General features: G+C 35.5%; 1 protein-coding gene across 4 annotated transcripts; it reads right to left on the reverse strand.

Annotated features, from left to right (window-relative positions):
* Positions 1-323: 323 nt before the first annotated feature.
* gsk3aa (glycogen synthase kinase 3 alpha a) lies at positions 324-26,321 on the reverse strand. Of its 4 annotated transcripts, XM_087294605.1 has the most exons (11): positions 25,926-26,280; positions 22,457-22,644; positions 20,411-20,503; positions 19,452-19,535; positions 19,240-19,350; positions 15,796-15,926; positions 14,588-14,792; positions 14,160-14,255; positions 12,061-12,247; positions 8,424-8,501; positions 324-3,329 (listed from the first exon to the last, which is right to left on the reverse strand). In XM_087294605.1, exons 1-11 carry the CDS (start codon positions 26,179-26,181, stop codon positions 3,277-3,279), a joined length of 1,482 nt encoding a protein of 493 aa, XP_087150731.1. In that variant the 5' UTR covers positions 26,182-26,280; the 3' UTR covers positions 324-3,276. The 4 variants fall into 4 exon arrangements, with proteins under 4 accessions (XP_087150731.1, NP_001038386.2, XP_087150732.1 ...); NM_001044921.3 differs by lacking the exon at positions 20,411-20,503 and having other exon boundaries at positions 25,926-26,321; XM_087294606.1 differs by lacking the exon at positions 8,424-8,501.
* Positions 26,322-27,749: the final 1,428 nt, after the last annotated feature.

The following is a 27,749-nucleotide window of genomic DNA, read 5'->3' on the forward strand; positions in this document are numbered from 1 at the left end:
GGACCCCTGAATTTTTACAGTGTATCATAGGTCATACCCTAATGCAGGGGTGGGCAAACTCAGTCCTGGAGGGCCGGTGTCCTGCATAGTTTAGCTGCAATACTAATCAAACACACCTGAACAAGCTAATCAGTGTCTTCAAGATCACTAGAAACCTATAAGCAGGTGTGTTTGATTAGAGTTGGAGCTAAACTGTGTAGGACACCAGCCCTCCAGGACCGAGTTTGCCCATCACTGCCCTAATGTCATTACACAAATCTGTTTCCTCATAAACCACTTAAAACAATCACACACACACACACACATCATCATCATCATCATCATTGCCTCTAAAAGTCAGTTTCGTCACTTTATTAAACGAGTTCAATTCATTCTGACAAGCTCTCTCCATTCATCTCTCTCTTTGTTTCGGGACAGGATTCCCCAGGGCCAGAACATTGAGGCGGAAAGTTCCAACAATTAACCAAAAAAAAAAAAAAAGGTAATAAGCTAACATTTGCATGGCAGGTTTAAGGCAGAGACTAAAGGGAAGGCAGGATTACAAGTGCAATGAAGAGGAAGAGACTTTGCAGGCTGCTCTCCATTCATTGAACAAGCCTTAAAGGGAAGGAAAATAAACTTCAAAGCCAATTGCACATATAGATAGATCTATAATAAAATAAATAACTCACATTTTTCAAAGAGCACACATACATGATGCTGTGGGCTTGATTCACAGATGTCCGATTAAAGAGTAAACACATTTCCCGTGTCTTTGAGGCTTCACGCCAGATTGGCAAGAAGCGCCACAAAGAGTTGCAGTGTTTCAAGCAGCCGTTTAATTCATGAAAACAGACCATATGAGCATGGCTTCTAGTGCACGTTTACAAAAAATGTGCTCCAATTGCCAAGCGGAGAACAAAGATCAACATGACCCTATTGGACATGAACCTTGAGGTTTGCTTTCAAAAATCAACTTTAGAGCTTATGAACTGACATACAGTACGCAATATGTAGATGCACTAACCGGCCACTTTATTAGGTACAACTTACTAGTACCCACGTCTGCCTTCAGAACTGCCTTAATCCTTCGTGGCAGAGATTCAACAAGGTACTGGGAATATTCCTCAGAGATCTTGGTCCATATTGGCATGATAGCATCACGCAGTTGCTGCAGATTTGTCGGCTGCACATCCATGGTGCGAATCCCCGTTCCTCCACATCTCAAAGGTGCTCTATTGGATTGAGTTCTGGTGATTGTGGAGGCCATTTGAGTACAGTGAACTCATTGATATGAAACCAGTCTGAGACAATTCTCACTGACATGGCGTATTTTCCTGCTTGAAATAGCCATCAGAAGATGGATACACTGTGTTCATAAAGGGACGGACATCAATACTCAGGTAGGCTGTGGCGTTGATACAATGCTCAATTGGTACTTATGGGCCTAAAGTGTGCCAAGAAAATATCCCGTCACCATTACACTACCGCCACCAGCCTGACACATTCATACAAGGTAGAAGGAATTCATGCTTTCATGTTGTTGACGTCAAATTCTGACCCAACCATCCGAATGTTGCAGCAGAATTTGAGACTCATCAGACCAGGTAACGTCTATCCAATCTTCTATTGTCCAATTTTGGTGAGCCTGTGCGAATTGTAGCCTTAGTTTCCAGTTCTTAGCTGATAGGAGTGATACCCAGTGTGATCCCCTGCTGCTGTAGCCCATCCGCCTCCGCAGCAGATCGTCTTGACCATGCCTAAATGCATTAAGTTGCTGCCATGTGATTGGCTGATTAGAAATTAGCGGTAACAAGCAGGTGTACCTAATAAAGTGGCCAGCGAGTGTATATTTAGCAGTATTTCACAAAAAAAAACTGAAACTTTCAGCCTCAACATTACAGTGCAAAGCAATAAATACTGTTTAGGACAAACAAAACAGACATTAACGGTTATTTGGAAACTTATAAAAGACAGCCCAAGAGAGATGAAGGGAGAGAAAGACATAGACGGAAAAGAAACAGAAGTGGCACAGTATTTACATCTTACACAGGGCTTAAAAGCCAAACTATATTTACATATAGAAGAGTGTATGAATGTACACCCACCGAACAAGATAAACAGAAGAACAGCAGGAACAAGGAAAGATGGAAGTAGGGCTCCTGAGGGCCTCAGAATAGAGTTTATTACTAACAGACATGTTCTCAAGTAAAGAAATCGATATGATTGACCATCTGACGTTAAGAACTCATGTGCTGATTCACAAACTAGTATTGTTCTACCACAAAGGCCTTCAAATGGTAGGAATAGCTTAATGTACTATAAAAATGATTGCTAAAACGGAAAAAACACTGAATTATGATGCGTGGTGGAGTCTTCAGACCGTCGTTTGAAAATGACTTTGAACGGAAGAAGACTTTGTAATCTCACAAGCATAAATTAAGCCTAGACCTGGAGCATCATTAAGAGCTAATGATAATTAAACATCCAGGAATATAAAGTCACTTCAGTTCGGTACAATAAAATGAATATGCTATTGGCTTGCATACATCGTTCCTTCCCTTCTTTGTGGTCAACAATAATGTCGAACGTTTCCCCAAACTGCTCTGTGGAATTATTACATGTATGCCTTCTCAAAAGTTCGTCCGAATGAGTGGTTGAATTAAAATAATAAATATAATTACCAGAAAAAAAAAAGATATTATTCTCCTGTTTTTAAAAAATACAATAAAATAACTGTATAAAACCACCACGTTTAAGTCTCGCCTCTTTGACACTTACAACAAGATGCATCATCTACAATGACAGCTTGTTCCCCTTCAAAACATATTTGACCTCGCATAATGACGAAAAAGACGAGCGTTCAAGGGGAAACATCCACCGTAAATGACGATTTCAATAAATTAAGATTTTAAAATAATAGTAAAATTAGAGGACCCGCCCCTAGCCACTGATAACCAATCATATCTGAGCGCCAAAACACACAATATGGATGCACGTGAGCTTTTCTACGCAGCCGCTTGGAGCTCTCCTCAGACTGACTACCTCTATTATCTGAAGCACATATTAGCGGTATTACTCTGTTTGCGGTTGCGTGTACATGGCAGTGTGTGTGTACAGTATGTTTGACCAACAGTCAGCAAACACAGGGCTGTGTGCAGTGACTCCTGAATCGGTCTGTAAATGTGTGGAGCAAGAAGCCGTGGATGAGGTATTGAGAGTGTGAGACTGTGAGTGTGTTTGTGTGTGTTGTGGTGGCTCAGATGCTGTGGTGTGTTTTGTGGGTTTTTATGAGTCTCAGGTGCTGTTGGTCAGGGTAGATCCGGGCTGTACGGAGCCTTCAGAGCCATCTGGATGAGAAGAGAAAGAGGACAAAACACACAGAGAACCGTTAAATATGGCATTTGTCAGTGTAATTGGCAAAACAGAAATCTTGCATGTATTAAATGCGTAAAATGACAAATACACCATCATTCAAAAGTTGAAACAAATGGTTACTTGTGCTGAACTGATCAAAAGTGTCAGTAGAGACATTAGCTATGTTTCCATCTAAAAATGCTAATGAAATTTAGGCGCAAAACTGGATTATTGCATAAAAGACGTGCGACTAAATCAGCGTTTCCATCAAAGAGAATAAAATCGTCACTTCCTGATTATTTTGCTCCAAGTATCAACAGTAAAAATGGAATTTGCAGCAGTAGGAGAAGCAGCATGAATCTTTTCTTTATTTAATAAACGACTTGCGCCTCAGAAGACAATGCTGATACGCAATCAATGCGTGGTAGTGTTTAAAGGCGCGAGACGTGGAGCAGACGCTCTGGACAGTTCTGGAGGTCATTAATAATCTAATAATACTGATACTAAAACGGTTAAGGCGTTTCAGAATGACCAAAATAACATTTACGATGTTTTACAATGTGCACATGATCTCTTTTGGACCGTTTCCACTAAATGGTACGGTATGGTACAGTGCGGTTTTATTGCCGTTTCCACCATCAAAATAGTACCAAAAAGCGAACCGTACGGTACTACTTTTTGGGTACCTTTCTAAAGGGTACCTAGCTCAACAAAAGGGTACCAAAAGGCGGAGCAAGATACTCAACTTGAATGCTATTGGTTTACAGAGATTCGTCACTCGGTCATGCACAAGCGAGAAAAATTAAAACAAATGAAGCGCCATTTTTAAATACACAGCTAAGACATTACACCGTAATAATATATACATAAAACAAGAAGCCAAGGTTGACCCGAGCTTAAACAAACCTTGTCGTCGTATTTATGAACAGCCACAAAGCCAAGAAGAAGTTGTTTACAAGGCCAAAGCGGTTTCGCTCTATAGTTGAAATAACAAACTTCTTGAGCTGGTCATAATAACGTGCGCGTGATTATTGAAGTGCTGCCGACACTCGACTCTTTCAGAAACGGACAAGCACGAGAGGGATTATCGAAGACTGTAAGGGTCTGTAAGTGTTCATTTATGTTGTATTTATTCATTTATTTATTTGATATAATCGCAGACGTTACAGTAGGTTATTTTGCGCATCATTGATCTGCAGTTATAATCAAATCTTGTTCATAGAAAGGTTAGTAATGAACTATTGGTATCCTTTAGGCAGTGGAAACGCAAGCCTTATAAAGGTGACCCATACCGTACCGTACTGTACCACTCAGTGACATTGCGCCATTATAACATGACTTTTTTTAATGCGCATGCTAGAAATTGTTCGGTAAAAGTGTTTCCATTGTAGTTTATGCACATTTTATCTTATTGAATATAAAGTTTATCCTACTCAATTATGCGCGTCAGCTTTTTATTTTCAAAATGTATGCAATATTGGCGTTTACATCATTTATTTTATATGTGGTTAGAAACATAGCTACTGATAATGTTACAGAAGATTTCTATTTTAAATTAATGAAATGTTGTATTTGTCCTGAGGGGAAAATAAAATTAAGCAGCAAAACATTGTTTTCAACATTGATTACAATAAAAGAAGGACATAAAATCAATAACCTAAACAGTCAAGTAGTGCATTAATTCAAAGAAATGTTCTCTATATCCACATAGTAGATTTGTGGGTTAGGCAAGTGAAACAATTCTGCAGAAATGGTATCATATGCTTATTATAAATAACCATAGAAATTACCCTTAGAATCAGAAGCTCAGGGTTGCTCATATTTAGGATGGGAAATTTCACAATATACATTGTTAAACTAACAAAAGATGCATTTAAACAGACCTTCTACCTCTTCGGAGTGGTGCTGAATAAATGTACAATCCATATATCCTGCATTTTGCATACTGACGTGCATGTAAACAGATGGCTGAGTGAGAAGTATAAACTGGATTGTCCATGTTGCTAAGCAATTAATAGAAAACAATGCAAAAACTTGTGATGCTCGCTGGGTTTTAGTCCCTCTGCCCTAACCGTTTTCAAAATAAGAGTCCCACATACATAGTAAGCATAATAAAATTTTAGATAAAATTAAAAATATGGGAAAAATGGTGATCACTGCTGTAAACTTACTAGAAAATGTTAAGGCCAATCAAACTTAATCTGGATTGTGCATATTAGTGAACCCATGTGCAATGATACAGTCAGGGTTGTTCCGATTGTTCCGACAGCTTGTGTTATTTCCGCTACCGATAAACTTGTGAACGGTTAATGTGACTTTATTCACTTTTATACAGTTCTTTTTATAGCCTCAATGTTGTAATGTATTAGCAATTTACTCAGCTTTATAGATATAAGCATTCAATTACTTGTTAAAGCGTAAAACAAGACATGCACTTGACATCAAGATCAGTAGGGAGAGCAGAAACTCGCTTTGAAAATACTGCCGCAAAACAAATTTTCGTTTTTAATGATATGGGGCGGAAAAATGAAATTTAATTCAGTGTTTCTTGCACATTTTGAGACCCACTTTAAAATCAAATATCAATCAGAAAGTGAAGATCGTTGATTTTTTTTATAAAAAACAGATGACACAGTTCACCGGAAGGGTTTTAACCAGGTTACAGAAACTTAAATGTCCGTCTGCCTTTACCCTATTGTCTTTTTTTCTACTGGGACTTCACACTCACAGTATTTATATGAGAATGAGGAAACAATGGTGTTTGAAGCTCCATGTAATAGAATAACTATTTAGCTATGCTGATGTGAATCCAGATTCTGATGATATGGCATTCTTAAAGTAAAAATTTTAAACTACAGAAAAACATTACTCTAATAAAAGGTATTAAGTGGCTCTAATCAAGTCAGACATTACATGAGGTAGGGTCGCACAATATATCGCCAGCCATATCGATATCGGCAGAGAAATGCTACTTTTATTGTTATCGTTATTGGTCTGATATGAAAAATACAGAACTTCTTGTCTTGTAAGCACGAGAGAATCTTAAAGGAGTGCAGTAAAAAAAAATGTCTAATGACAAACAATTGTACATTACTGTAACTCTTTTTATTCGAGAACATTTCAGCTGGTTTTAGTTCTTAGTTCTTTCATTTTCGTTTTCATTTTATTTAAAATATATTTATTTAACTTGTTGATTAAATCCACTTTTGTCCTTTTACCCTTTTATTTTTATGCAACAGTCAAGTCGCATGTTAATTTGCTATGCGTAGAAAAGAAAATAATCTATTTTTGGCATGCTGATTTATGTGAAATGATCTGAGATGGGAGGTAACGAAATACAAATACTTTGTTACTGTACTTAAGTAGATTTTTACAGTATCGGTACTTTACTCCACTACTTATTTTTCTGACAACTTTTTACTTTTACTTCTTACATTTTTGCACAAATATCTGTACTTTCTACTTCTTACATTTTTTTAAACCACGGTCGTTATTTTCATTTTCATGTGTTTGGTAGCGTGATCTATATTATTTCTGGTCATTGCGTAATGTGAACACAGTTTTGATGCAGTCAGTCTATTTCTCCTCATTGTGCGCCTGCGTGCTGCACTGCATGGTCTTTTCAAGGCTATCGCGCTCTGTACGTGGGCTAGTTCATGAAGATTACTATGAGAAAGGCTAAGATGACTACGCAGATGTGACAGAGGGGCGAATCTAACATCACCAATGCTGCCCTGTTTACACGGGAATAAGACGACTTTTGCTTGTTCGGATCACAGGTAGACAAGAGATACACATTCCAGTTCAAAAGCATGCCATTTTTGATTAAGCCTTTCGTCCACTTCTGACTGCACAGGCTTCTCTGGTCTTTCAATCTAATATCGTGAAAATTTGTGTTTTTCTGTAAAGATTGTACATTTAGTACTAAAACAATCAAATACTTTATTTAAAAAAATGATGCATCACGGTTTATTTCTGATAAGTTTATTTTCCTAATACAGAATTTATGCTGTTTTTCAGTTTTTATAGATTTTTTTATCTGCCTATGGATTTTACATAGGGCTATACTGTTGTCCTCAATTAATATTTTTTTAACAAATATTTTTCAACAACACATGTAAGTATACTGGGCAATTTATGAATAAATATATAATTATTCCAGCATATGTTTTACACTGCGAATACCTTTCTATCTGCAACCCAGTACTAGGAAACACCCATACACATTCACACACGCACTTATACTCTGCCAGTTTAGTTGAAATATTAATCACCTAAACCGCATTTCTTTGGGCCTGTGGTTTAAACGGGTACTTTTTACTTTTGTATATTTTTCGGGCAATACTTCTTTACTTTTAATTAAGTACAAAAGTGTAGTCAGTACTTCAACTTTTACCAGAGTCTTTTTAAGCATGAGTATCTGTACTTCTACTCAAGTAAAGGATGTGTGTACTTTTGCCATCTCTGGAAATAATGAATATAGGTTTATATAATCACAATTTTGATATTATTGCTTTTTTGTTAGCTTTGAGTGTGCTATTTTAAGTTTTTTAAATAAAATAAGTTGCTCGCCGTACAAAAATAGAACATTTAAAAATATTTATCGGTTAATACATTGGTTATCGGCCTCCAAATGTAAAGGTTATCGGTTATCAGTCCTAAAATTCACATCGGTGCATTTCTTACATAAGGAATTATCAAAAGCAAGGAAAGTTACTAGTCCATGAAACACAATAAAAAAGCATTTTGCTCAATAGAATAAATGCATAGTAACACTTTACTATTGGTTCACATTAATGCATTAAATAACATTATATAGTATTCATTAATCTTTGTTAACGTTAGCTAAAAGTATGGATGTTTATTGTTCATGTTAGTTGAACATTAAAAAAATAATAGATGCTTCTAATTTATATTCGTATGTCTGCTCATGACAGCTAATGAGGTACAACGTTAACTAACCGTAAAGTGTTACTAAATGCATTGGTGAATCGTGCACACTAATACGACAAGAGGAGTTTATTAACATTAAGTGAATGAGGTCACTTATGATTTAATGTTGTCAGTGAGAAGGATAACAGCTTTACCGTTGGATGATGCTACGGTTTGTGCGCGGGCATGCGGTGGAATGAGAGTGGAATTGAGCTGCGGCTGAATCATCAGCTCTGAAATAAAGAGAAACACACTCTGTTGACAGATCTCCAAGTGGAACAAACAACGGAGCAGAAATATCAAATGCTCAGATTCACACGCTATCCCTGGGCTGGTAAAAAATAAACTAAATGCATTAAATAAAATATGACTGAATATCAGTGAGCAGTAACAAAAAGCTGCCAGCCTCCTCTAAAGCGTGGCTGTAATCTTTCATTTTTTTCCCTAAAGTCCAGTTATGTTAGTCAAGGTTTATTTCATCAAACGTAGTTGTAATTTAGTTGTACATGATCATTCACTGCCCGCTCTCTAACCTGTAGAATTAAAGGAACGGTTCATCCATAAATTAAAACTCAGCCATAATTTACACACGTTCACGTCTTTCTAAATCTGTATTTCTTCACTTCTTATGTGGATCAAAAGAAAGATTTGTACTGGCTCCTCTTGTCCGTGCAATTAAATATCGGGAATTAAGCTTCAAAAAGGACATAAAAGGCCTCATCAAATTATTACAAAGTCGTCCAAATGTCTCTGAACTCATGTAATGTTGTATGAGGAACAGACTAACATAAATTATTTACTAATACATTTCTTCAGCTTCTCCCTTTTGCTATAGACACATAGATGTGCATTGAAAGATGCATAGTAACACGATGGTGCATAAATTACAAAAGAAAACCCAAGCTAGTTTTTATTTAAATAAACCACCAGTGGAAAGTTTGGGATCATTGGGACAGTTATATAGCTTTTGAAAGGAAATAATTATTTAAATGCAAATGCATTAAAACAGTTATACTGAGATAAACATTTCTTACTGTCATCTTGTTTTTCATCAGTGTTTAATAGTGATTCATAACATTTGTTTTGCAAACTATTTTCAGTATTAAATGAGAATCATTTTATATAAAAGCAATTGTTTACAAACAATCCCTCTTTTAAATGTCATCACTGTCACTTTTGATCTTTTTAAAGGTGCTGTGTGTAAGTTTTTGACTCTTCTAAAGCATAAAAATACTATAATACGTTTGCAGATATTTAAGAAACATGCGTGAACATTCTTGTTTATCTGGAAAACTGTGCTAAAGTCATTCTGGTCTAAAATTGTGTTACGTGCTGGAACATGCATCTTTGTTTTGATTCTTTTAACCCGCCCAATGCCAGTTTAGCCCATTATATTTCAGAACCCCGGGTTGCCTTTGTGGATAACAGCGTATTTCATTCATTCCCTCAGAAAGGCTCTTAAAGTCGTAAAATCCATGACCGAAATGTGATTTGCGGAGGACAGAAGCAGATTCCGAAATGAGACCCAGATTCAGAGTTCCACATGAGGTTATTAATTAGCAAATAGTATAAATTTTATGAACGTAATCATTAGGTGAGCAGGTTATATTGTTACTTCATGTCTTAACACACGGTAAGTGCTGAAATTTGCAGAGATGATTTTGCTGTTTGCATCAGACGAAACACAGAAATTTAGATGTAGCCATTCAGAAGCACAGAATAGTGCACTCACTGCACTCAAACAAACGGTAAGGTTTATAATCTAATTCATACATATTAAACCTCTTTATCACTACTAAATGTACATGCTGAATCACTGATATGTGTTGGTTTACACTGAGTCACAGTTCTGAAGTTCAATTTCAAATGCTTTTTTTTCGAGATCTGAGCTGAACTATCTGCTGCTGCTTTCAGTAGTATGGCAATAAATATCATGTAAAATGGCATTAAAAATCACGTCATAAGCATTTAACACTGAATAAGGCACATGAGGTTTACCTGAGGTGATCATTGTCAAAGTTTCCTGTTGTTCAGCTGCAAGAAATAGAAGCTGTTTCTAAAATATAAATTTCAGCTGTTTAAACTTATTATAATAAGGAAAATATTCCTTCTATCACGTGCCATTGCTTTTATTTAGAACACGACTTTAATTAGCCTTAAATCAGCCTTTAGGCTCAATGGTTTGCTCCTGTTGGTCCTCAATCTGGTAACCTGCGCTTGCATGTGGTTTGATGCAGAAATGCAATACCTAGTTCAACCACTGGGTGTCAAACTTACATACTGCACATTTAAGTGCCCTTGCTGAACAAAAGCCTTAATCTATATCAATCTATCTATCTATCTATCTATCTATCTATCTATCTATCTATCTATCTATCTATCTATCTATCTATCTATCTATCTATCTATCTATCTATCTATCTATCTATCTATATATATATATATATATATATATATATATATATATATATATATATATATAAAACATTTAAATAAACATCTTCACTCTCATTTTTTTCACTTTGAAGGTGACCTATTATGCCCCTTTTTACAAGATGCTCAATAAGTCTCTCATGCTCCTAGAGTGCTTATGTGAAGTTTCAGCTCAAAATAAAAAACCCAAATAAAGTTTCATAACTCTTTGAAACTGACCCTTTTAGGCTTTGATCTTAATTGTGCTGTTTTGGGGACTGTCACTTTAAATGAAAAATTATATTGTGCTCTTTTCAAAAAAGGGCGGAGCTACAAATGCCAGTGTGTCAGCATAGTGGCAGATTCAAAAACCAGATGTCCTACGCTTATGAGGGAAAGATCGTCATTAATGTGCAGGGCTTTCCCCCTCTGATGACACGTACAAAAGGAGAATGTCAATCAAAGTATTTCTGTTGACAGTTTTTATTAGAAACTGGTTATTTTCAGCTGTTGCCACGACTGTTTAAACTACCTCTTATAATAGTGATTTTGGCATAATAGGTTCTCTTTAAAGTGTCTTTGCTGAATAAAAAACTTAATTTAAACAAATGAAATAAAATCATTTTAAAAATGTGTTCTCATTTTTATAATTTAGTTTTTTTAATTAAAATAACCTTTTTTTAAAATCATTTAGACCTCAAACTTTGTAAATACCCTCTGTTGTGAATGGCTAACATTTGTAGACGGCGTTGGATATACTATTTTTATTAATCATTCATTCATTCATTCATTCATTCATTTATTCATTTTCCTTTTGCTTTGTCCCTTTTTTATCAGGGGTTGCCACAGCAGAATGAACCGCCAACTTATCCATTATATGTTTTACGCAGCGGATGCCCTTCCAGCTGCAACCCAGTGCTGGGAAACACGCATACACACATTTAAACATACACTACAGCCAATTTAGTTTATTTAATTCAGCTATAGTTCACATTTTTGGACTGTGGGGAAAACCGAGGCACCTGTAGGAAACCCACGCCAACACAGGAAGAACCTGCAAACTCCACACAGAAATGCAAACTGGCCCAGCCGGGGCCATCGTGCCACCCAATATTTTATCAGAGCAAAAAAAATTGTTCGGCAGTAAACAAAAGGCAGTTTAAAGTAAAAACTGTAGGTTAGTTTTAATAAATGAGTCCACTGGGGAGAGATTTCTAAAGTTTCCAAAGATTTCTAAATACAGTGAAAGATCAACTTCTGAGCAAGATTAAGCTAAAACTTTTACGTATCATGTGAAACCCTGTTTTGTTGAGATAGATGATATCTGCATTCAATCAGTGAGATGTTTTTTTTTGAGGATGCGCATGAAGGGAAACTCACCTGTTGTGGTGAAGTTGAAAAGCGGAGGCAGCTCTCGGCCGCTGGGCAAACGGGTGCCAGGTTGGCGCAACTCGTCAAAGAAGGCATGAGCACAAGCCTGAAGCGGAGACAGCCGAGTCACTGGCGTATACTCCAACAGCCGAGAGCACAGCGCGATCGCCTCAGGAGGAGTTCTGGGTTTAAACACCTGCAAGAAAGAGATATGAGAGAAAACAATGAAAGATTAAAAAAAGACTGAATTCTCTGAAAATGAACTCGATTATATATACAGTGGAAATTATAAAGTCAAATTTATTTGCCCTCCTGAGAAATTTTTATTCTTTTGAAAAAATTTCCAAGTAACACTTAACAAATTTCACAGTATTTCCTATTTTATTTCATCTTCTGGAGAAAGTCTGATTTCTTTTGAAGTTTAAATAGAAAAAAATCTGTTTAAAATTTGTTTTAATCAATTTTGAGGTCAATATTATTATTTTTTCAATTGTCTACAGAAAAAAAAACTGTTGTTCAATAACTTACCCAATTATCCAAACTTTCCTAGTTAACATAACTTAATTAAGCCTTTAAATGTCACTTTAAGTTGAATACTAGTATCTTGCAAAATATTATAAACTGTCATTATAGCAAAGACATAAGAAATTAGTTATTACAAGTATTATGTTTAATAATGTGTTGAAGGAAAATCTAAACTGTTTAAACAAAAGTTTTGCAGTATTTGCACATAAAACAAATATTCAATGTGATATCATGGACCCAACACTATTTAACAGGCCAGTTTTTACTCAATCCACTAGTAAGTTTCTTACTATAGGTACTATTTTTTTATCATCAACGTAGCTCAAGTCACATCTGGTCAAAATATTGATGTTTAGAAGAAAAAAAAAAGAAACTACTTAATGTAAAAAGACTTCAATAAATGTAATTTAATAAATAAAATAAAAATAAAAAACTATTTAATAAATGCTCAAATAAATGTAAAAAAATATTGGCTACTGATAGCTCATACAAAATATTCTAAAAACATTTACACTTATAATATAATTTATTAGATATGTTTTATACCAATTTTATAACACTTAATATTAAACACCTTTTTTCTTTCACACAGCAACAAATCCTGTAAAGTTAACCATATTTACAATAGAAAAAAAATATTATTATTAATTAATAAATATAAATAAATTAAATAAATATAGATAAATAAATAATATTAAAATTATAATTAAATATTATTATTAGTATTATTATTACTTAATAAATATAAATTAATTAAATAAATATAAATAAATATCAAAATTATAATTAAATATTATTATTATTATTACTTAATAAATATAAATGAAAACAATAAATAAAAATAAATAAATTATATAAAAATTATAATTAAATGTTATTATTACTAAATAAATAATAATGAACTAAATAAATATAAATAAATAACAATAAAAAGTAATTAAATATTGTTATTAATAAATATAAATAGTAAATAAATATGAATAAATAAATAATAAAAAGAATATCTAAATATTATTATTATTAATTAATTAATATAAATTACATTAAATAAATATAAATAATAATAATAAATATTAATAATTGTTAATATTATTATTATTATTATTAATTATAATAATAAATATAAATTAAATAAACAAATAATAAATAAATAAATTATAATAAAAAATATTAAATATTATTATTATTAATTAATATAAATCAATCAAATAAATATAAATAAATAAAAGTCACTAAATTAAAAATAAAAACAAATGAGCATGCACACATACATACATTTAGCAAACTAAAAATATAGTCTTGTGTACTAAAATGTGAGGCCTAAATAAAATCATTTCAAATGAACCTGAAAAACAGCCCATATTGAAAAATGCTGTAATAAATCTTTGCAGATGTCAGTCAGTCAGATGCTTGTTTCCTGTCAAAGAAGACAGTTCTTGACAAGGACAAACAGTAAACTTGCCAAAAGCTGTCAGAAATGGTTACTTGAGAATATTTATAAGGCAGTTTTGCATCACCGCTAACAGAAACCTCATGGCTTTTTGGCTGCAGATGTGAGTCAGATAGGGGGTGTGAGATTTCACCTTGGTCCATGGATGAGCTTTGATCTGTGGGAATTTGAACTCTGTGTAGTTTGGGTTCATTTCACGGATCTGTTCTCTTGTGGGGGTTCCAAGTACCTGAGCAGAATCACAGAAACAACAGTGAGGAATGCGGAGCTGAAATAATACACTGCTGATCAACACGGTTGTGGTATATATATATATATATATATATATATATATATATATATATATATATATATATATATATATATATATATATATATATATATATATATATATATATATATATATATATTGCATTTATTTGATTAAAGGCCCCTTTGTACAAGATGTAAAATAAATTACTGATGTCCCAGAAATGTGTATGTGAAGTTTCAGCACAAAATACCCCACAAATTATTTTTAAAACTCTTTGACTCTCAGGTATATATAACATGCCTGTTTACCTTTATGATCTCCACTAGCTGGTCCACACCACTGTCTCCAGGGAAGATGGGCTGTCCCAGCAGCAGTTCGGCCAGCACACATCCAGCTGACCAAATGTCAATGTTGGAGGTGTAGTCCGTGGCACCAAATATAAGCTCAGGGGCGCGATAGTATCGCGAGCAGATATAAGAGACGTTAGGCTCACCCCTCACCAGCTGCTTTGCACTAAGAGACAAAAAAATCAATCGCAAACGTATACAGATTAGCCATGACGGTTTCCACAAAATCAATAATAATCAATTGATGAACTTTAATAATGCAAGATGTATCTGTCACCAGCATGACAGTATGTTAAACTGATGCTCGAAACACAAGCAGTGTGTTTCTCGTGGAAAGCACTGAAATGCTTTGTAAATAGTAAAAAAAAAGGCCTAAAACATATCTGGATGACAGACCTCTTGTGAAAAGGGATCCAGAATAAAGCACAATTCAATACAGATGCTTTGTCTTCCAAACACAGTGATTATTCCAGTCTGATGTGCATCTCCAATCAGCCAAGTAGCAATTTACAAGCCTTTTTTCGGCTGCCAGACTGTCCATTTTTAAGAATACGGAGAGCAGTGCTCATGTTCTTACAAAAGAAACGAAAAAATATAATAACCTAAAGTGCATCAAGTGCCTTAATCACGAAATTAACTCTTGAGATTGCCATAAATTAAACAAATGTGGTCTGAATTACAGTCCTCTTCACATCATACAATGCATCAAGTGGTTCTCATAATTTTTTTTTTAAAAACTCAGAAAAAGGGAGTGTTTATAAATAGGAAAAGAGGCCAGAGTTTGGCCTGGAGGGCAAAGGATCACAGCAGAGACGATCTGACCAGCAGCATGAATATCTGGATGCATATTGTCTTCGTCAATGATCCGTGGAGAACAACAACAACTGTATTTGTGAACAAGTTTAACATCAGAACAGAAAATATACTTTACATAAGGCTTCAGGCAGGCGGTGATAGCGCTCTGAAATTATACATTAAATCTAGACACCGACTAAGGTGTACTCTCAGAATATAATGAGTATTACTGTGCAGCATCCATTAAATCTGAACATTATGTTCACTGGCGGGCAGAAGGACACAATTGAGAACCCATCAAATCTACCTGCTCCCTCTCTCTCTCTCTCACACACACACACACACACACACACACACACACACAAATCACTGACCTGCCAAAGTCACAGAGCTTGAGAACAGCTGTTTCTGGGTCCACCAGAAGGTTCTGTGGTTTGATGTCTCGGTGACATACGCCCTGGGAATGGATGTAGGCCAAACTGCGAAAAAGCTGATACATGTACACCTAAGAGAAAACATAAAGCATGGTTCTTGCTCAGATTCATGTAGGTTATTTGAATTGGTTTTCCAGAAAATATTCATGCTGGATTCCAATATACTTAATGTCCATGTATACCTGCAAATTTACCAGAAACAATTTTTAATTAAATCATTGACAGGCTATGCAATTGACCCTTCACTAAGCCACTCCCAAAAACCGCCACCCACCAATCGTGGCTTGGCAACTGTAGCAACGCACAGCGGCTCTGTCAAGCTTTCGAGCTTTCAAGCTTTCGACCCGGTTTCCTTAAAGTTTGGGCAGGATGGTGGATTTTTTCCCCTTTCAAAACCAACAACCCAAGAGGAGAAATGCCAGCGTGGATCAAGCCGTGTGAGGGGCGCTAAAGGAGCGGAGCTAAGTTGGTTTTGTTTTAATATTCCTGACACATTCAGACATAGACCGACGGCAATAACTCACACAGCTCTTACCCTAAACAGATCTAAACTGTTTCCTACAAAAATACAAAGCAGGTTATGTTCCACAGCTGTCTTTTTCTTTTTTTTTTGCTAGATAATATGAGTAATAGTCCATTTAAACCTTCGCCATAGTAACGTTAGTCATACTACTGTACGTATATGCCAGACACAAAAGCTTGACAGGCGTAGCAACAGTAACTAAGGAGGGCAGGGCTTAGCAAAGGGTCAATTAAATAGAAAATACACCACAGTGTTCACCACGTGTTAACGTTGAACCTTTTTGCATGATCTCACGCAAAGGTATTTTAAGTTAGGATGTTCCTGGCATTACACAAAATTATATATAAAACAAACTCCAACTGTGCCAGAAAACAGCCACAGATCACTTATTAGCCAATATCAGAAAATAACCTACACATTCTTTTATACAGATATCTATGAAAGAAACGTCCATAACCATTCCAAAACATTTTGGTTTTATTTCTTTTCATTTCTCCAGGCCTGACAATTATTCAATTTTAATGATTGTGAGCTCTTAAAATCCTCCAACCTAACATATAACCATTTACACTACCTGTCAAATGCCTTGTCGTCAATCCCAGTTGTAGGAGCAACAAATAATAACTTGACTTTTAAGTATTCATTCGATGGCAAAAGGTAGATTGTTCTAATTAATCATCTGTAAACTGCATCTCAATCATCACAAATACTGCAGAAGACCTACTGGAACCCACATGGACCCAAGATTCTCACAGTTATCAGTCGAGTTTAATAAAGGAAAAATCATGGTTTGGGGTAACATTTAGTATGGGGGTGTGCGAGAGATCTGCAGAGTGGATGACAACATCAACAGCCTGAGGTATCAAGACATTTGTGCTGCCCATTACATTACAAACCACAGGAGAGGGTGAATTCTCCAGCAGGATAGCGCTCCTTCTCATACTTCAGCCTCCACATCAAAGTTCCTGAAAGCAAAGAAGGTCAAGGTGCTCCAGGATTGGCCAGCCCAGTCACCAGACATGAACATTATTGAGCATGTCTGCGGTAAGATGAAGGAGGAGGCATTGAAGATGAAGCCAAAGAATCTTGATGGACTCTGGGAGTCCTGCAAGAACACTTTCTTTGCCATTCCAGATGACTTTATTAATAAGTTATTTGAGTCATTGCAGAGATGTATGGATGCAGTCCTCTAAGCTCATGGGAGTTATACGTAATATTAACTCTTTTTTCACTGCAGCATGACTTTATATTCTATACTGTACATCATTTCTGTTAAGTGACAAGACTTTTGTCTAAGCAAAGTCAGACCTTCCTGTCCTAATGAAATAGTTAAAAATCAAGGCATGATCATATTTTGTTTTGGTAAAATAAGTGTAATCTAGTTGCCTTTACATTTTATATAGGCCACTTCTGATACTAAATGATCAACTAGAAGTCAACCTATTATTTGTTGTTCCTAAAACTTGGATAAGCGACAAGACTTTTGTTAGGTAGTGCTTGATTTCAGTCTAAATGAAAGCTGCCTGTGATTGCTAAACATGGTAACTCACATGTTTAGATCCGCATATCCAACAACTTGAATAAAGTTTAACATCTACATAAACTGATAATTTGGGCACATTAAATGTATAATTCCTCCAAAAATCAAAATGAAAAACTCAAGTGGTTCTTTATTCTGAAGATATTTTGAAGAAAACAGGAAACCGGTAACCATTGACTTCCATAGTAGGAAAAACAAATACCATTGAAAGTCAATGGTCATACAGACAGAATCTGCTGACATATCTTGCTATTTCTGAGCAGAATTTTGTTAAAAATTTAGGGATTTATGCAGAATGATTTTTGAGAGTATCGTTACTAAAAACTTAATATATGAAATAAAAAAATGATACCTTTTTACCTTTTATTTAATGGTTACAATGCAAATCCAATTAGATCGACTTTATTTGGCAAACAAAGCAAGTCTCTCTTATAATATGTGGAAATATAAAATTCTATCATCTAATTCCAAATGAACAATAATCTATGTATAACTGAAAAGTTATATTCTTTGGTTTTTAATTATATCATTTCATTGACATGCCAGCTAGGAGGGACATTTAACCTTTGCCTTGCTGACTACAGGCTAAGCCAAAGTGATGCAATTATCGGTTTCACAGCATGGCTGTATCTATTGTCTTCTCTGTCTCCAGAACATCATTTGCACATTGTTGTAATGATGTACTTATATACTGATGAGATCAGACCTGGAGAAGGCATGGCACCCTGCAGACAACCAGACTTCATTTGGATGCTTTGTTTGACTGTCCCCACCATGACTGACCCCACCTACATGCTGTAAAATGTATAATGTTTGCTTTGGAGTTTAGAGTTTGCTTTCGATGACGCCACAGCCACGCAGAGTTCTTCTTATTAAAAAGGATTCTGCTTTGAAGACAACCGAAAGATTCTCCCTGGTTTTTTGGGCTCTTAGAAGTTTACAACAAATATCTCTACTAAAAGACAGAAAATGTTACTTTTACAAACTGTATTGTAAATAGATCTTATGAATATTTTCATATTATTCAAGAATATTATTGAAATTAATTTAAAAACTGAATAAATAAAAATTTGCACACATTTACACAAGTAAATAAACAGAATCCATAATGTGCTAAAAATCTGCGGAAATCTAGGCATAGGTTTCCAGCATTCCTCAATATATGAACAGAATAAAGTAAATAAACAGGTTTATAACAAGCAAATAGTGAATAAATGATGACAGAATTTTTATTTTTAGGTGAACTATCTCCTTAAGATGAAAGAAATTTTGTGTTGTTGTTGTTGTAAGATGTTGAGATCATTTGTTTGGTCAACTTTACCTTCACATAAAAGATGGGAATAATGGTTTTAGCCTTGCTAAAGTGTCGAGCCACCCTGTAGACAGTCTCAGGCACGTAGTCCAGCACTAGATTGAGGTAAACCTCATCCTTCTGTGGAATACAAACAGACCAAAACAAAATGTGTGGTTGTGTAATGTACATGCTCATATCATTTTAATTAGAATTATGCAACAACTATCATAGGTGTTTACCTTCTCTCCGCTGCAATAGAAGAAATAGCGCAGCCTCACTATATTGCAGTGGTCCAGTTTTCTCATGATCTGAAGTTCTCGGTTCTTGAGAAGCATGGAGGAAAACACTGTCAGCGTCTCTCAGGGATAAAACACGTCACCATATTTACAAGCAAACAGTCATGACAGTTCCATCCCTCTCAGCCTGGGTTTAAGTGCCTCGTTCAAGGGCACAGTGTTTACTTTAGTAGTGGTGGACAGCAAAAGTGGGTCATGTAAACGGTTAGCTGCGGAGTCATCTAATGGAAACAAACTGCTGATATATTCAAACCAGAACATTACTTTACAACTGAGAAGGTTTTTTACTCAAGACGCCCTATAAACATCAGTGTCGTCCCAGTAAGTCTGAACGAACTGCTTCTGTTGATTCATTTTCAGGAATCATTCATATAAACAGAAATTGGGCACAGTTATATAAAAGTAATTTGCAAATAATGAGTTTTAGGGTTGTAGTATTTATTTGTATTTTAAATAAGCTTTTTTTTTTATATAATTTAATTTTCCTCTCAGTATTAGACTTATATCAGTACTTTTTTACCTTATTGTTAAGATTTTTTTATATTTTAGTTTTTAATTTATTTGTATTTTCTTCAATATTACTTCATCTTCATTTCATTTCAATTACCAAAAGGAAGCCTTTATATATAATGCATTACAAAACTATTAATAAATCCCTTTAATTAAGGGCGAGTGTTGAAGTTGAGCATAAAATGCATGCTGTCTATGTTTTAAAAACACTGCGCTTCCACTGGCAACTGAAAATGAAAATGGACAAGCACCCTAAGCCTTTTAACGTGATGTTTATTGAATTTTTTGGACTCCAAGATAACTGTACTTTGGACAATAGACAATTTGTGATGAACATGTCTTATCAAAAAGGCTTAAAGCCAAAAGCCTAAGGGTTAAGTGCGGCAACATACAGCACCATGGTGCTCACGAAGACCCAAGTTCAATTCCTGCTGATCCTTCCCCTCTCTCTGCTCCGAATGCTTTCCTGTCTGTCCTCCACTATCCTATCATAATAAATGGTGAAAAAAACTAAATTATTATAATATAATTATAATAAATAAATAAATAAAGACTCAATGTTTAAAAATCGTTCTACTGCATAAAATTAGTCAAAACCAGGGCCAGATAGCTATTCTGTGGAATCGTGCGGAATGATTATGAGAGTATAGTAAATAAAACACAAAAAATGAAATACAAAATAACTTTCTAACTTCTATTTAAATTTTACAAAGAAAATCCAATTAGATCCACTTGTTTGTAAACAAAGCAAGTTTCACATAAAATATATGTAGTAAATGACAGAGAATATGACTTTACAAACTGTATTGTAAATATATCATAAAAACATTTGCACATTATTCAATAATATCACTGAAATCAACATAAATACTGAATAATTAAGTTTAACACATTTACATATGTAAATAAAAAGACTCAATGAAGGCCTAAAAATTCTGCGAATTTTGCAGATTCTACGTTCTAGTCATCATAACCCATACATGATTCAAAGATCTGTTCTGATTACATCTACAGACAGTAGGGAAAACTATTTTTAATGTGCAAAGTATTATTTGCATTAAAAAAAAAGAGGAAAAAATGATTCCTGTATCTTTTGTTGTTGGTTTCTTGGAGTCGAGCTCTACTCGTTTGCATCAAAATCTGCTATAATTCAGTACCAAGTGACCAAATTAGGCAGCTGAAAATGATTAAGGGTGCTTTCACACCTGTGAATTGATTCAGTTGTTCCGAAACAGGGATTAAAATTGTTACATTGTTGCTCTTTGTTCTTGGTGCGGTTCGCTTTCACACTGTAAAGTTTCTAAACGGACCAAAATAGCTAAAACATGTCACGTGCGAGTAAACTCTCCTCACTTTGGTCAGAGTTTCAGGGTTTATTTTGCAGAGTCCCGCTCAGCTGTCATGCATCCTTATTTTAATTTATGACGATGAGCAATAAGACAATATAAGCGAAAAGCTGAAGTTTAATTTTTAATGGTGACACCCATAGACGTAGTCACTATAGATCAAATGTAAGAGTATACATAGCAGATGGATTATGCATTATAGGCTTTACATTATAGAGAGAAAAAACAGATAAACTACTGCGGTTCGGTCAATTTTCGGATGAACAGCTTTCGTTAATAGTGCATGCCTTCACTTTCATATTTTACACGAAACGCACATTAATCGGTAGGAATGACATCCCGCCCTACTCATCATTCTCTCTTCATATAGCCATATATATGCCTATTACATATCCATAATACACTGTAATATAGCCGGGCTCGAATCATAATGCTTTTTCATGACAATCGAACTGTTCCAGAGTTTGTTTTAATCGAGCCGAGACCACCTTATTCAGCACGATTGCTGGATTCACATATGCCAAATGGCGCTAACTGGGCAAACGAGACAGGTTTCTCGGTTTAGGTGTGAAAGCACCCTAAAAGCCCAGTGATTAAAAGTGCTTTGAAATGTGATTTTTTTTTATTTTATTTAATGTTTGACAAAATCACAATTGAAAAATGCAAAGAGGGTGAGGCGTAGTGCAGCTCCTCCCTTTTTAAAAAACAGCCAATAGCATTTTGTTTTATAACAGCTCTGCTAGTGAGAGCATCAAATGTGAAGCATCTTAAAGGGGGCGGGGCATGCCAGATATTAGAGAGCAGTTGATGAGAAACTGAAGTATAAGGTGACGTCAAAAACATTGTTGATCGATTTAGGAAACTTTGTATATTTATATCAGGTTGAAATCTTCTAAACTACAATTTTATCACAGTTTTGGTGCACAAAACTAACAGTACTGATACTAACTTACTTTATTAGATTACTAACTTACTAAAAATACTTTATTTTAATTTAATGGGACCTTTAAAAAGGAATTACACTTTAAAGACATTTCTCTACTGAACGGGTCAACAAGTACTCATAGCCACATATGTATGGAAGTGTCGTACCTTAAATCGCTTGTCCTGAAGAACCTTCTTGATGGCCACCCACTCATGAGTGTCAATGAGACGTGCCTGATAAACCACGCCAAAGGAGCCATTACCGATCACCTTGATATCAGTGTAGGACACTTCCTGCGGGCGATCCGGGCCCTGGCCTGGGGTGGCAACCACTGTGGTCACCTTCCCACTGTCTCCTGAAACACATTCCAGACAGCAGATCTGATTAAACAAAGTTGAGGAGCTTCCTGGGTGTAAATGAAGCAACAATATTTTCGGTCATGAACTTGAATCAACTCAGAACGTGATGCTAGTTCGAGCGTTTCAAATCTATAAATAAAAAGTGTGGAAATCATGTGGCTTTATAATGTATAGTTTTGAATAAAATGTTACAATTGGTTTTATTTTCTAAAGGTCTGACTAATTTTCTAAATTTCAAATAAATAAAAAAAATGCTATTTACAATTTTTTTTTAAATGTAAGAAAGTGACAGCTGGTTGGGAATAAGAAATGTTTTCATTTCTTGTGATTGAAAATTTGGGTTTTTCCTGATTTAAAAGGTTAAAACATTTGTTTTGTGTGATCCAGTAATGAATATGAACATCTGAAAATGTGGCAACTTTCTATTTTATACGAATCAATTGCGCTAAATCATTTCATTTTCAATTTAAAAGACTTGTCATCAGAGGTTTATAGAAAAAAAGCACAAAAATGTAACTCTACTTACTCACAGGCCACTTTATTAGGTACACCTGTCTTATCACTCAGCTCTTCCTGTGATTTCCCTGAGATAAAGGTATTTTATTATACCTGTTTTATGAACAGCTCTCGCTAATAGTGTATGCCTTCACTTTCATATTTTACACGAAACGCACATTAATCGGTAGGAATGACATCCCGCCCTATTCATCATTCTCTCTTCATATATGCCTATTACATTTCCATAATACACTGTGATATAGCCGGGCTCGGATCATATTGCTCGGATCACTTTGTTTACTGTCTCATTACTGTTTATGCAAAGATTGATAATAACTCTTGGCTGTATTTTCATTTACATTATAGTTTACAAATTCCACCACAATACATCTCTGTTAGTCTCTGAAATTAAAAGTTGCTGTTTTCTAGGCTGATATGGCTAGAAACTATGCTCTGATCTTGCCATAATAATAATAATCAAGAAACTTTCCTGCAGTTGGTGCAATAGCCTAGTGGTTAGCGCTGACATATAGTGTAGTAGCACATCAGGGCGTCCTGAGTTCGAATCCAGGCTCAAGGACATTTCCCCACCCTACCCACCTCTCTCTCTCGCACTTTGTTTACTGTCTCATTACTGTCCAATCTAAAAAAGGCAAAAAGGCCAAAATAAATCTAAAAAAAAAGAAACTTTGCTGTGGTACCATGACTGCAGCACTGTGCTGGTATTACACAGAACTTTAAAAAAAGTTTCCACAAGTGCACACATTTCTAATCAGCCAATCACATGGCAGTAACTCAATATATTTAGGCATGTAGACATGGTCAAGACGATCTGCTGCAGTTCAAACTGAGCATCAGAATGGGGAAGAAAGGTGATTTAAGGGACTTTGAATGTGGTTGTTGGTGCCAGACGGGCTGGTCTGAGTATTTCAGGAACTGATGATCTACTGGGATTTTCACACACAACCATCACTAGGCTTTAGAGAGAATGGTGTGAAAAAGAGAAAATATCCAGTGAGCTTCAGTTCTGTGGGCGCAAATGTTTTGTTGATACCAGAGGAGAATGGCCAGACTAGTTGGAGCTGATAGAAAGGCAACAGTAATTCAAAATAAACACTCGTTACAACTGAGGTATGCAGAAGAGCATCTCTAAATGCACAACACCTCCAACCTTGAGACAGATGGGCTACAGCAGCAGAAGACCACACCAGGTGCCACTCCTGTCAGCTAAGAACAGGAAAATGAGGCTACAATTCGCACAGGCTCACAAAAATTGGACAATAGAAGATTGGAAAACAATCTTATGAGTCTTGATTTTTGCTGTGACATTTGGATGGTAGGGTCAGAATTTCGTGTCAACAACATGAAAGCATGAATCCATCCAGCCTTGTATCAATGGTTTAGGCTGGTGGTGGTGTGATGGTCTGGGGGATATTTTCTGCGCACTTTGGATCTATTAGTACCAATTGAGCATTGTGTCAACGCCACAGCCTACCTGAGTATTGTTGCTGACCATGTCCATCGCTTTATGAACACAGTGTACTCATCTTCTTAAGGCTACTTCCAGCAGAATAACTCACCATGTCAAAGTGTAAATCATCTCAGACTGGTTTCTTGAACATGACAATGAATTCAATGTACTTAAATGGCCTCCACAGTCACCAGAACTCAATCCAATAGAGCACCTTTGAGATGTGATGGAACGGGAGATTCGCATCATGGATGTACAGCCGACAAATCTGCAGCAACTGCATGATGCGAGCATGTAAACATGGATCAAAACTTCTGAGGAATTACCTTGTTGAATCTAAGCCACAAAGGATATAGGCAGTTCTGAAGGCAGGGGGTTGGGGGGTCCCAACCCGGTACTAGTAAGGTTTACCAAACAAAATGACTGGTGAGTGTATATGCATAACTCTAAATTCTACATACACCCAAATAAACCAAGACTTTTAAGTGGTCTCATATTATTAGTTTTCCATTTATGTTGATTCATGCCTAATTATTATGGTATTTTGGCTCATACAGAATGTAAAATAAACTACTTTTTGAATGTGGAGCATTATTTTATAATTTTTTTTATAAAATTTAAATAAACATTTACAGTAAGCATCAGCTACTGCAAAGTTATCCGATGATATATAGCTGTAACATATAATGTAAAATAAAGCCCTGAGCAGTCCCACACATCAGACATTATGACAACAGGAGACTCAGGACAGGTAATTACTACCCATTTAAAACCTAGTTGCTTATCTTTTAAATCATTTTAACAATTCAATAAAAAAGCCTTAAGAAATTATTCTCAAATTAATGGTAATATCTCAAATCCTAAACCTCATAATTCATGTTAAAACGCAAACTGTGTTTTTAAACATTCTTACAATGCTAAATCATGTTATATTTTTGGCCATGATACCTTGAAGCACGTTTTATATGATAACATCAATGAACATTGCATATAAAAATCATGTTATATAAATTTACCATATTAGCATCACTGTACCATGGTAAAACCAGACGACTTTTTTTCTGTAATGCCCGAAAGGGTGCTTAAGTTACGCAGCTTAGGTTTTAGGGTAACGTTACATTAAATATATGTAACTTAATAATAATAATTTAACCAAAAAACAAGACAATTTTCATCGGTTAGCCTGTGCTAATTTCGTAAATATGTCATAGCTGTCAGTATCACGAACGCATGGGTGTGTTGTTTAAGTATATGAACGACAAATCGAGTAAAAATTCACAACTGACAGAACTTCGTTTATATACTCACTAGCTAGTTTTAAATTCGCGCAGGCAGATGAACTGTCCGCCGAGGCCTGCGAGACCCCGGGCTTTCCTGCGTTGCTCCCCACGACAGCGGCGGTTCCGGCGGATGCAGCAGCGGTTCCGGACGCCCCCTGAGGCTCAGCGAACGAGCTTGTCCTGGGCCGCCCGCTGCCGCTCATATCTGACTGAAAGTTTACCGAGGCGGTGGGTCGACGATCAGCGCTTCCCTCGTCTACTTGGCCTGGTGCTGGGTGAAACATTGGGTTAAAAACGAAAAAAGATGATAAGCGGTTCTCCGCGACCCTCAGCGATCACCCACTCCCTCACGCGCCGAGAATCCGCGCAGCCTCATGGGGAATGAAGTTCCAGAGCGCTGGAGGCGAAATATATTGATCAAAACCACAACCACGGGTCAGGAGCAGGTGTCATTTACCTCACCTGAGGAATCAGTACATCTGTCTGTAACTTTACCGTCATTGTATATGTTATACTGCACAACAATAATGATAAATATAAGCCCACAGTAACGTTAGTGATAAAAAGTCTTAAAGCTTAATTATTATGGCGATTTTCCTGGCAAGGACAGAAAATATTATTTATAGCTCTTTAATTAAACTCAAGACCTACAAAGGACAAAATATAAATAGCTAATAAGAATAATTTAATGATTAATTAAACAACTACAGGTCAGGAGCAGGTGTCATTTACCTCACCAGAGGGATCAGTATCTGTAACTTTACCTTAGATTAAAACAATAATGATAAATTACAATGATAAACTCATACACAAATACACTTCATTGAACAGGTACACAATAGACATCACCTATATTCTATAGTTATATGTTTATAACTAACTGTTAAATTCTATTATATACTGTTTAATTAAAGTTATTAGTAACACATAAAGTTATAAGTTATAACCATAACTTTTCTGATTTGTATTGTAATGCAATAGCCTAATGTGAACCTTTTTTAAAGCTGCTTTAAAACAATACATATTGTGTTAAATGCTATACTAATAAACTTTAATCGAATTGAATAAATATAAGCCTACAATATTCATAAGTCAAAAAGCTTAAATATTATGATTTTCCTGAATTTCCTAAACTCAAGACCTGTTGAATTACAAAAAAAAAATAATAATAATAATAGCTAATAATTATATTTAATTAGTTATAAGAATAAGACTAAACTCACCCGCCACTTTATTGGTACCTTAGTAGTACCGGGTTGGACCCCCTTTTGCGAATTATAGCCTCAGTTTCCTGTTCTTAGCTGACAGGAGTGGCACCCAGTGTGGTCTTCTGCTGTTGTAGCCCATCTGCCTCAAGGTTTGAAGTGCTGTGTATTCAGAGATGCTCTTCTGCACACCTCGGTTGTAACGGGTGGTTATTTGAGCCACTGTTTCCTTTCAACAAGGCATTCTTCCTAAAGATGGTTGTGTGTGAAAATCCCAGTAGATCAGCAGTTTCTGAAATACTCAGACCAGACCATTAGTCACCAACAACCATGCCACATTCAAAGCCACTTAAATCACCTTAAATCTCCATTCTGATGCTCGGTTTCAGCTGCAGATCGTCTTGACCATGTCTACATACCTACAGACTTCAATCAGTTTGGGGCTAAAAATGAATTTATAATAAAAATAGTAATAAATCGAAATTATATTGACTTTTTTAAAAGTCAGTCAGATACAGAAAACATTACAGAAAGATCTGTTTCAAAATTATGAGTCTGAATTAAACCATAATAATATTCAATACCATAATAATAAAGAATGAACAAAAAAATATATTAATATAAAAAATGTGGAGGTGTCACAGTGG

This window comes from Danio rerio, chromosome 19 (genome assembly GCF_052040795.2).
Source record: "Danio rerio strain M-AB ecotype USA chromosome 19, GRCz13ab, whole genome shotgun sequence".
In the NCBI taxonomy this organism is placed as follows: domain Eukaryota; kingdom Metazoa; phylum Chordata; class Actinopteri; order Cypriniformes; family Danionidae; genus Danio; species Danio rerio.

Coding starts and splice junctions, on each gene's coding strand:
- gsk3aa (XM_087294605.1), bottom strand. CDS start 26,181: ATGTTTCACCCAGCACCAGGCCAAGTAGACGAGGGAAGCGCTGATCGT. Junction 12,248..14,159: donor AAGCTCATCCATGGACCAAG/GTGAAATCTCAC, acceptor TCTTTCTTGCAG/GTGTTTAAACCCAGAACTCC. Junction 3,330..8,423: donor AACCGTAGCATCATCCAACG/GTAAAGCTGTTA, acceptor CTTCTCATCCAG/ATGGCTCTGAAGGCTCCGTA.